Source organism: Colobus angolensis, unplaced genomic scaffold (assembly GCF_000951035.1).
Source record: "Colobus angolensis palliatus isolate OR3802 unplaced genomic scaffold, Cang.pa_1.0 Scaffold102, whole genome shotgun sequence".
NCBI classification, from domain to species: Eukaryota; Metazoa; Chordata; class Mammalia; order Primates; family Cercopithecidae; genus Colobus; species Colobus angolensis.
Window position 1 is genome coordinate 3,053,911 of NW_012111142.1, and position 11,716 is coordinate 3,065,626.

The 11,716-nt window shown below is 36.2% G+C and overlaps 1 protein-coding gene across 7 annotated transcripts in view; it reads left to right on the forward strand.

Annotated features, from left to right (window-relative positions):
• DOCK7 (dedicator of cytokinesis 7) overlaps nt 1–11,716 on the forward strand; it is a 220,635-nt gene that overhangs the window by 91,580 nt on the left and 117,339 nt on the right. For all 7 annotated transcript variants that reach the window (XM_011941023.1, XM_011941032.1, XM_011941041.1 and 4 more), the window contains exons 17-19: nt 48–149; nt 7,871–7,957; nt 10,278–10,509. In XM_011941023.1, the coding sequence (XP_011796413.1) occupies nt 48–149; nt 7,871–7,957; nt 10,278–10,509 (421 nt within the window). The remainder of the gene's footprint in view (nt 1–47; nt 150–7,870; nt 7,958–10,277; nt 10,510–11,716) is intronic.

An 11,716-nucleotide genomic window follows, 5' to 3' on the forward strand; every position in this document is an offset into this window, starting at 1 on the left:
TTATAGCAAATGTATTTAAAATAAAATTGTTTTATTTTCTTTAAAAGTGGATACCAATGCTTCAGAATGGACGGTTGAAGACTGGCCAGTTTTGCTTACCAGTCTCACTGGAGAAACCACCACAGGCTTATTCTGTACTGTCTCCTGAGGTCAGTATCTCCCATGTTGACTTTCTCCAGATTGAATAAAATGGGTTTTTTACTATAAATATGTTTTTACCAAGCACACTCTTGCCATTTCTTCTACTTAAAGTTTATAGATCATGAAGGAAAAGTATTTTCCCCCATGATTAAAATTCTTTTACATAAAACTTAGAAGCTTTTATCCTGTTTTTAAATTTAAATTTAAATATCCTCATTTTAAAAGCAAAATAATACATGGAATGAAAACTCAAAAGATCATTTTGGAGAATTTTCATACTGTAACATGAGAAGCTTCTTTAAATAAATGAATATTTCTTTTTTTTTTTTAGTAGACTGTTAACATTTCACTAAAAGACTGGAGGAAGAAAAACATTTAAATTAATTTTTTAGAATCTTTTTGTAATTGATGATTGTGTGAATGAAAACACAGTTGCTGTGAACCTGTAATACAAGAAATATTGGCAACTTTGATGATTACATATGTGATTTGAAAGACTCGTAACACAAACATTGGAAAAATCTCAATCAAGAATCATAGCCACTGTTCATAAACCAAAGTTACTCTTGAGAGAAACACAGTGGTTGTCAGTGTCTCTTAATGATTTTGAATATAACTGCTGTAAATGTTACTCTAAAATATGCCTTGTGAATATGTCCTGGTGACATTTGTTTTCAGAATACAATTCAAAATGTATTCACAAATAAATTTGTATGTATTTTTATTTTTTAAAAACGATTCAAGACTTTTGCTCTGATCTTATTTCTCACTGTTCTCTGTCACTCACTTTGCCCTAGCCACATAGCACAGAGCCTCTGCTGTTCCTCACACATGAAAAGTGCGTTTCCATTTCAGGCCCTTTGCTCTCCCCTCTGCTGGCAGTGCTCTGTTGCAAAGCCTGTTTCTTCATTTTACTCAGACTTCCACTCAAATATCACCTCACCAAGGAAGTTGTCTATGATTATTCTAAATAGCAGCCTCTCCCACTTTATCTGTTTATTTTTCCTCGTATCATTTATCATTGACTTTATATTTAAAATGTTTTTTGTTTATTTATTCTCTGTAGAGTATAAACACCATGAGGGTAGGAACTTTGTCTGTCTTGCTCATTGGTGTCTACAAGTATTTAGAACAGTATTTGGCATGTCATAGACACTCAATATATGTTTATTAGATTAATGAATAAAGACAATAGAGTAAGAAATATGACTCTCCCTCCGCCCAGTCTTTCATTCATTTTTCCAGGGACACATCTTTTCAGGATGACTTTTTCGTGTGACTTTGTTACACAGAAAGGTGGCCTTTTGTCAAAGAGTATTGTATTTCAAAGGAGATGTTTTAAAAGAAAATATATTTTTGTTGAAGTTAAGGATTTGTTTTTACTTAATTGCAGTGCAAGTTCAGCTTTCTAAAGGAAGACTCATGATTTTCTTCTAGCTACCATACTATATATGCTCACAGATCAAGAATATGGTGATAATTTGGATTTGACTATAGACATAAAATATAGACTGCTTGACATGTGAAATAAGCCACCTGATTAAGAGCCAAAACTTTTTTAAACAGTTGACCCTTAAACAACATGGCGGTAAGGGGTAACATCCCTCCTCCCTAGCATGCACTTGAAAATCCACAGATAACTTTTGACTCCCTAAAAACTTAAGTACTAATATAATAGTTTACTGTTGACTGAAAGCCTTACCAGTAACATAAACAGTTAATTAGCATGTATTTTGTATGTTAAATGTATTATATACCGTATTCTTAAAATAAAGTGATATAGAGAAAAGAAAATGTTCTTAAGAAAATTGTAAGGCACAGAAAATATATTTACTATCCCTCAGTAGAAGTGGATCATCATAAAGGTCTTCATCCTCATTGTCTTCATGTTGGGTCGGCTGAGGAGGAGGAGGAAGAGTAGGGATTGGTCTTGCTATCTTAGAGGTGGCAGAGGTAGAAGAGGTGGAAGAGGTGGAAGGGGAAGCAGGCACATTTGGTGTAACTTTACAGAAATACATCATAATTTCTGTCTGACATTTTTGCTTTTTCATTCCTCTAAAAATGTTTCCAGAGCAGGATGCAGTGGCACACCTGTAATCCCAGCTTCTTGAGAGGATCACTTGAGTTCAGGAGTTTGAGGCTGCACTTTGCTGTGGTTGTGCCTTTGAATAGCTAGTGCCCTTCAGCCTGGGCAACATAGCAAGACCCCATCTCTTTTGAGAAAGTGTTTCTGGCCAGGCATAGTGGCTCATGCCTGTAATCCCAGCACTTTGGGAGGCTGAGGTGGGCAGATCACCTGAGGTCAGGAGTTCAAGAACAGTCTTGCTAACATGGCGAAACCCCTTCTCTACTAAAAACATAAAAAATTAACCAGGTGTGGTGGCAGGCACCTGTAATCTCAGCTACTCGTGAGGCTAAGGCACAAGAATCGCTTGAACCCAGGAGACGGAGGTTGACAGTGAATCGAGATTGTGCCATTGCACTCCAGCCTGGGCGACAGAGTAAGACTGTCTCAATATAAAAAAAAGGAAAAAAATATTTCTATGTGATGCCAATGTTTATTCCATCGTTTGTTTTAGTTTCAGTGCCCTTAGCACAGGTGGGTCCATGTTTTAAAAGAAGTCGAAAGCAGTCTTGAATAACCCTTCTGCCATGTTGTATAGTGTCAATTTGTTTTCTGACACTGTTTCTTCTATGTTTTCTGCCTCAATGTCTGGCACTGGTTTAGAAGCACTCATCTCCATCAAGTCATTTTCTATTAATTCCTCCAGTCTGGTGTCTATGAGCTCATAAATTTCTCCTTGGAAATCTTTACCCCTCTTTTTTTTTTTCCTTTTTGCCATATCCACAATTTATTTCATGATTTTCTTAATTGGCTCTGTCATGAAGTCTGTGAAGTCATGACAACCTCTGGACAGTTTTCTACAGCAAGAATTTATTGTTTTGGGCTTGATGGCTTTTGTTACAACAGTGATAGCATTTTCAGTGGTATAATCCTTTCAGACTTTAATGATGTTCTATTTATTGGGGTTCTCTTCATAGCATTCACACTCCTTTCCATAGAGTGCCATGTGTGATGAATCTTAAAGATCCTTATGACTCCCAATCTAGAGGTTGAATTAGAAACATGGCATTTGGGGGCAGGTAGAAGACTCTGATGCCTTCTGTGTTGAACTCATGGGGTTCTGGGCGGCCAATGGCATTTTCTAATATCAAAGTAACTTTAAAATGCAGTTCCTTACAGCCAAGGTACTTCCTGACTCCTCCCCTTTTCCGTACTCTTCTTCCTTGTAACCGTATAAAATTAGGATTTTAAAAAATTATGGTAAAAATGCTTGGTGTGGTGACTTATACCTATAATCCCAGTGCCTTGGAAGGCTGAGGAGGGAGGATGCCTTGAAGCCAGGAGTTTGAGTTTACTGTGAGCTGTGATTGCACCACTGCACTCCAGCCTGGGTGACTGAACCAGAACCTGTCTCTTCAAAATAAATAAAAATGTTATGGTAAAAATATATATAACATAAAGTTTATCATTTTAATTTTAAGTGTATATTTCTGTAACCTTAAGTATATTCAGTGTCCTGTAAACAAGCCTTTTAAAACTACTTTTAAAATGAAATATTTGTATGCCAAAATACAACATTATTTACTTTATTTTATGAATTTAACAAAAAGCTTATCGTGATATATAATCCTCTGGGACTTGGTTTTTTTCATTCAACATTGTATTACTAAGATTTTGTGTTTCTGGTATATATAGTTCCTATTTCATTCACTTTCTCTGCTTTATAATATTTTTCAGTTCTTGCCTCTTTGAAACCCATTCTCACAAAATAAAGCAATTTTAAAATTAAAATTAGGTGGTTTCATTCTATTGCTTATGATCAAATAAAACATTTCTCTGGCTTTTTCTTTCACATAGACATAATCCAAGTATTTTTTCCCATGACCTACAAATCTCTGAATGATTTGGTCTTTTCCACTTCTCCAACATCATCTTCTACAATCATTACTACATCCCTTTCTCTCTGCACTGACAGCTTCTTCCAAGCTTTTTTCTGCCTCCAGCCCTTTGAATTTTCTCTTTCCTTTTCTTGATCTTGACATAGCTGAGTCCTTTTCTTTATTAAAATTGTAGACACAGCAGCATCTCATCAAAGAAGTCTTTCTTCACGGCATGAATTTGCAACCTTTCCCTCCTCCGTGCTGCTGATACACTCTGTTTCTTTTTAATTCTATTTTATTTACTTAACAACATAGCCACAATCCAAGTCTGTATGTAGGTAATTGTGTAGGAGCAAGTTAAATCTTTATATACCAAATTGAGCAAAGTTAACTCTCAGAAGAGGTGTGGGATTATGAAAGGATTTTTGTTATTTTTTTAAAAATCTATATGCTTTTGAACAGCAATATAACATAATCTTCTAGGGCTTTAATCCTGGCTGCAACACTTAATTGTGTGATCCTGGGCAAGTTTCTTAATCTCTCTGCTATGGAACAAATTGTTTTCCCCCCAAAAAATCATATATTGAAGCCTAACCCTCAATGTGATGACATTTGGAGATGGGGTCTTTGGGAAGGAATTGGGTTTAGACAAGGTTACAATGGTGGGGCCTTCATAATGGGATTAGTGCCCTTGTAAGAAGAGACCAGAGAGCTTGACGTCCCCTCTCCCCCAGTGTGGGTATACAAGCAAGAAGGTGGCCATCTGCAACCCAGGGTGGGAACCCTCACCAGAAACTGACTGTGCTGGCACCTTGATCTTGGATTTCTAGTTTCCAGAGAACAGTGGGAAAATAAATTTCTGTTGTTTAAGCCACACAGTCTATGATATTTTGTTATGCAACCTGAACTGATGAATGCAGACTTTGGTACCAGGAAGTGGGGTGCTACTGTAATGTATTAGTACATTTTCACACTGCTGATAAAGACATACCCAAGACTGGGAAGAAAAAAAAGTTTAATTGGACTTATGGTTTCACTGACTGGGGAAGCCTCAGAATCATGATGGGAGGTAAAAGGCACTTCTTACATGGTGGTGGCAAGAGAAAATGAGAAGGATGCAGAAGCGGAAACGCCTGATAAAACCATCAGATCTCCTGAGGCTTATTCACTATCACAAGAATAGTATGGGGAAAACCACCCCCATGATTCAAATTCTCTTCCACCGGGTCCCTCCCACAACACATGAGAATCCTGGGAGTACAATTCAAGTTGAAATTTGGGTAGGGGCATGGAACCAAACCATCTCATGTAATAAATACCTAAAAATATGGAAGTGACTTTGGAACTGAGTAATGGGTAGAGGATGGGAGAATTTTGAGGTACATGGTAGAAATAAGGACATTAAGGGCAATTCTGGTGAGATCTCATATAGAAATGAGGAACATGTTATTAGAAACTACAGGAAAAGTGATTGTTGTAATAAAGTAGTAAAGAACTTGGCTATACTGTGTTCTCATGTTTTGTGGAAGATAGAACGTGTGCTATTTGGATATTTGAAGAACTTTCTAGAGGTATTGAACATACAGCTTGGTTCCTCTTGACTGGTTACAGAAAATGTGATAGGAGAGAGTTGAATTGAAGAAGGAACTGTTAAAGGAACCAGAACTTGAAGATTTAGAATATTTTTAGCCTATCCACATTGCAAAAATGAGAAAGCATGTTCTGAAGAGAACACCAAGTGTATGACTGGACTGCCACCTGATAAAGAGTTTATGGAATTATACAAGCAGAAGCACTGCCACTTTCAACTGAAGGGGAAGGAGATGGGGTGAAATGAAGGAAGGATGTTGGACTTTTTGGATTTGACAGGATATAGAGCTATTCAGCTGTCAACATGTACTGTTCTTCAAAATGAGGAGAAAATGACCCTGAAGGTGATTCAGAGATCATCAGGCCCATTGCCTTGGTTTCAACAGCCCAACAACCTCTGCCTGAAGCCTTGGGGGCTGAGTCATTTGGCAGAGCCTTGGGGCAAACCCCTGCTCATAGGAGCTCTGGGGGTAGTCCCACGCTAGACCTGTGGGGATGATGCTGTTGCCCCAGTGGTCCCAGAGGCAGAGCATGAAGCCAAAGAGTGTAATTCTTTAGAGACCTGAAATAAATCCCAACATATGGACAGCTAATTTTCAACAAGGGCACCAAGAGGATGTGATGAAGAAAGGATAGTCTCTTCAATAAATAGTGCTGGAAAACTACATTTCCACATGCCAAGGAATGAAATTGGACCCTTATCTTACACCATTACATAAAAATCAACTGAAAATGGAAAAAAGACCTAAACGTAAGACCTGAAACTTTAAAATACCTAGAAGAGAACATAGGGGGAAAAGTCCTTGGCATAGGCCTTGGCAATGATTTTTGGGATATCACACTAAAAGCTCAGGCTACAAAGGCAAAAATAAATAAATGAGATGAAATAAAAACTAAAAAGCTTCTGTACAGTAAAAGAAATGAAGCAAAAGTCGGTGAATTGGGAAAAAATATTTGAAAACCACATATCTGTTAAGGGGTTAATATTCAAACTTTACAAAGAACTCATATAACTCAGTAGTAGAAAACCAATAACCTGATTTTAAAATGGGCAAAAGACGTGAATAAACTTTCTCTAAAGAAGATAAAAATGGCCAAGAGGTATATGAAAAGGTGCTCAAGATCATTAATCATTAGGGAAATGCAAATCAAAACCTATGCAGTATCACCTTACTTCCATTAGTGTGGCCGTTATCAAAATGTCAAGAGATACAAATGTTGATGAGAGTGTGGGAAAAAAAAAGAGAACCCTTGTACACTGTTGGTAAGAATGTAGATTGATGCAATTATCATGGAACACAGGATGGCGGTTTCTAAAGAATAATAGAACTACCCTGTGACTCAGCAGTCCTCTTCTGGGCAAATACCTAAAGGAAATGAAGTCACTATCTTATAAAGATATCTGCACTTCCATGTGTATTGCAGCATTATTCACAGTGGCAAAGATATGGAAACAACCTAAGTGTCTAACAGATGAGTAGATAAATTGTTATGTAGAGAGACATAAATACATATATAGTGATAGAGATATACTATATATGTATATATAGAAATTGTTTTTTAATATATTCACACACACACAATGGAATATCAGTCAACTTTTAAAAAGAAGGAGATTATGCCATTAGCCACAGCATGGATGAACATGGAGGACATTATACTAAGTGAAATAAGCTAGACATAGAAATATTAAATGATCTCACTCAGCATGAGGACTATAGTTAATAAAATTGCACTGTATTTGGTATTCTTAGCAGGTTTTACCTGATCTTGCCACAACAACAAACAAAAAAATAAGTTAACTATGAAATTATGGATATGTTAATTTGCTTGACTGTAGTAGCCATTTTACTGTCTGTATATATCCCATAACATTGTGGTGTATATTAAACATATACAATATAATTTATTTAGAAAACAAAAACCAGTATTGTTTGAGCTTGAAGAGCTAATGGACCCTTAAGAGCCAATTCCTTGTTAGATTTTGGACTTTCTTGGGACCTGTCACCCCTTCTTTCCTCTTTCTCCTTTTTGGAATGGGAATGTCTATCCCATCCCTGTCTCACCATTGTATTTTGGAAGTACATCTCTGGTTTCACAATTTTTTTCTCATTGGGATATTGTAATTTTTGTTTATTTTCAGAGTTCATAATCTACTTAAGCAGCTGTGATCATTATATTTAATATCTTACAGGTTCCTCTACCTGGCATGAAATGGGTAGATAATCACAAAGGTGTTTTTAATGTTGAAGTTGTTGCTGTTTCATCTATCCATACACAAGTGAGTTTTAATAATTTTTATTATCAAATTTCACTTAAATAAATTGAATGTATTATCTAATATTTGTGATGTCAGTTTTGTTACTTGTCATAAATCTGTCATTGCTGTCAGATTTATGAGAATATATGTCAGTTAAAAACATGGAATATTTAGAAGATTTTTTTAAAAAGAATCAACAAAATGTCATTGAATGTCAACAAAAGCAAACATTTTATGTTTCAAAATGTCATTGACTTCATTTTAAATAGTTAATTGACTTGTTTTTTTCTAAGTTTCTGGTACATGGCAGAATAATTAGAATTGAGAAACCATCATCAGCTCACTTTATTTATCATAGACTTGGGTATTTCAGATGGAAAGAGTTTTTAGGGATCATTTGTTCCAAATTCCTTATTTTTGGAATATACCAAGTTCTAATGGGTTTTATACATCCTCTTTCTCTGCCTGGAATGCTTTTCCTCCTGGTATTCATTTGACTTATGAATTAGAGTTTCTCTTCCTCTCAAGAGAGGCCTTCCTTGGTTACTCTTTTAAACATAGCAGCCTCAGTACAGTATGTCGTCTTACTCTGCACTTATTGCTGCCTATGCCCAGCTTCTCTGTTGCGCTTTGACTCTGTCACTCTGTGTGTGTGTATATAACACACATAAATACATGTTTGTTTATTGTTTCTTTCCCACATTAAATGGTAAGTTCCATGAGATCAGACATGTTACCTGTTGAGGAAAGAGCTTTTCCTTCAACAACCTTACAGTGTAATATGGGAAAGGGTAAAATGTATGATAAAATTAGTACAGTGTTACATATATTAACTAAATTCTTTAAAGTACAGAGGGGAGAGTTATCTGTTCTGCTAGAGACTGAGCTGTTGCATTTGTAAGTAGGCATTTACTACACAGAGAAAGGGAGAGTGGGCAACTCAGATGATGAGTAGCAAGTACAGAGTTACAGTAGTCTAAGGACCATCAGGTAACCTGGTGTGAAAGTAGTTTAAAGTGCATAGGAAATCATGATACATAAGGATAGAAGGCTGGTAATAGATTGTGAAGGACCGTGAATGCCATAGAGTCCAGGTAGATGGTAATTTCTACCCTAAATAGAGAACATGAGAGAAGTACTTTTTGGGCCATGCTAAGGGGAAGCAGTTATGGTGCCTGTGAATTTATTTTTGAACCTGTTGAGTTTGAAGTGCCTATGTACTTCAGATGGAGATGTCCTGTAGGTGGTTGTAATTAGTTTGAAGTTTGGGTTTGGAGATAACAGAATAAATGTGATAACTGAAACTGTATTGGTAAATGTGGTTTTCCATGGAGAATATGTAGAGTGAGAAGAAGCAAGTATTTAAAATGAAATTCAGGCTTCACTAACCTGTACAGGGAAAGGGTGGTGTGGAGGGCTTCCCAAAGCAGAATTTGCCAAGGAAAAAGGCTCATAGGGTGAAGTCCAGAGGAAACAAGAAATAAGCTTCCAAGAATCCTCTCCCAGTGGAATCACGTGGGGCAAGTTGAAACAGCATGTGTGAAATGTTGTCTGCCACAGAAGTTCAGTACAGACTCAATTCCCAGGGTTTTTTACTAGGGGCTTGTCACATAGGCACCCTTTGCCCAACATGTACCAAAATTCCAGATTCCCAGAAGGAAAGTAGGTGTTCAGCTTATACCATATTTGCACAGATGGTTTAGGCACAGTGAACCATCTCTGTCAATGGGAACCCCCCTGAAATCCAAGTTCCCAGTCATTAGCCCAAGGCCAAACTTATAAACAGGGCTTTCAAAGAATAGCTGTCTTAAGCCCACTGTGTTAATTCTTTTCTGCACAGTGAGGTAGGGGAAAATAAGAAGACACAGCACCTGTATGCTGTCTTTGGGAAGAAAGTTGGTAGTATATAGATTTTACTTAGCAGTACACAGGTGGCTTCCAGTAAAAGAATGACTCCAGTATTATAAGATACGGCAGTGAGTTTGCCTTGTATCCAAAGGCTTTGGAGCTGAAAGACAATAAATTAATAATGGACAAAAGTGGGTTACTCATATGCCTGCCACAATAATTGAACTTCAAACAGATAAAGCAAACTAAAACTAAAAAAAAAGAAAAAAAAATTCTTAATTAGTATCAGTAGTTTTCTTAACTAATAGTATTTGAAGTGATCATTTTATAATAATAAATGAAAATAGATTTAATTGGAAACAATGTTTGTTTACCTATATGAACTTTTTAGTGTTATCAAGTAATATGACATGTTAGTGGTCCGTGGTCCTTTAGAATTGGGAAATGTATAAAGTTGTAAGTGCTTAGTGCTTTTGTTCATTCTTTGTTTTAGGATCCTTATCTTGACAAATTTTTTGCTCTGGTCAATGCTCTGGATGAACACATGTTCCCAGTCCGAATTGGGGACATGCGAATCATGGAAAATAACTTAGAAAATGAATTGAAGAGCAGTATTTCAGCACTGAATTCATCCCAGTTGGAACCAGTGGTCCGATTTCTTCATCTTCTGCTAGACAAACTGATACTTTTAGTTGTTAGACCTCCTGTCATTGCTGGCCAAATAGGTAATTTACGTTTGTTTGGGGATGAGACATGAAATCTATAACTTGATATTTCTAAATTTTGTTTTAAAAAAAACCATGGTTTCTGTTTGCTGTATATAAGGACTATATTTGATTTGAGGTAGAGGATGTTATTTGCTTGTTTATAATGCCAGAAAGTGATAACTTTTATTTTGTTTTTATAAAATGTGTCCTTTAGGCATATACTCAAATTATAGAAACAAATGTATTTATTTACCAAATATTTATTAAGCACTTACTATGTACCTGACACTGATAGACACTGTTCAAGGCATGGTTCCTGACTTTAAGATCTCACAGACTAGTTAAGAAAACAGGCAAACAGGTAAATCATGTTGTACTTTACAGGATGTATAATCTGCCTACTCTACATTTTCATTCATATGCTATCCTCCACTTAATGTAGCTCTTCTTTCCTTCATTTGCTCAGTCTCTGTATTCTCTTTTTCTTTTTTATAATTCTGGAAGGAAAAGTGTTTTTCATTCCCATCATTTTTCAAGGTTTACTCCTTACTTTTTACTAACAGCTTTCACCCAAATCCTGCAGGGAAGTTGAACTTGAAAGAAATTTCAGCTAACCAGATAGAATTTTTATGTTTGACTAGTGGCACAAAGGAGAGGGGTATTTGATTAGTTGAGTTTTTTTAGGGGAGACTTATAAGTAGAAATAATTCCTGGGCTGAGTATTTAAAGATGAATAGGAGTCTGACAGGTTAACATTATTCCAAGGGGATTAAACAGCATGAAACAGCATGTGCATAGTACACAGACATAATGAACTCAGAATGAATTTGGGGAAGAATTGTAAGTAGTTATAAATTGGAGGATTGATTAGAGGTAATATGGAGAGTGGGAGATGAAGTTGGGTCTTCCACACTTTAGGAAATTGGAACTATTTTTCTGTAGGGAATAAATAGCCTTTGAAGGATTTGGTCTTAATTAGAGAAGTAACATGACCAAGTTTGACTAGAAAAAGATGGCTGTGCTATGTAGAGATGAGTTAAAAGTGGGAAAACCTACAGGTGGGGAGACAAATTAGGAGTCTTGCAGAATTTCATACGAAAAATGATGAGTTCCTATAGGTGACAATGGGATGGAGAAGAGAGAATGGATTATGAGATCATAGAGTGTACAGTTACAGAAATTATAGAAGAAGAAGGTTTTTTTTTATTTTTTTTCTTTTTTTTTA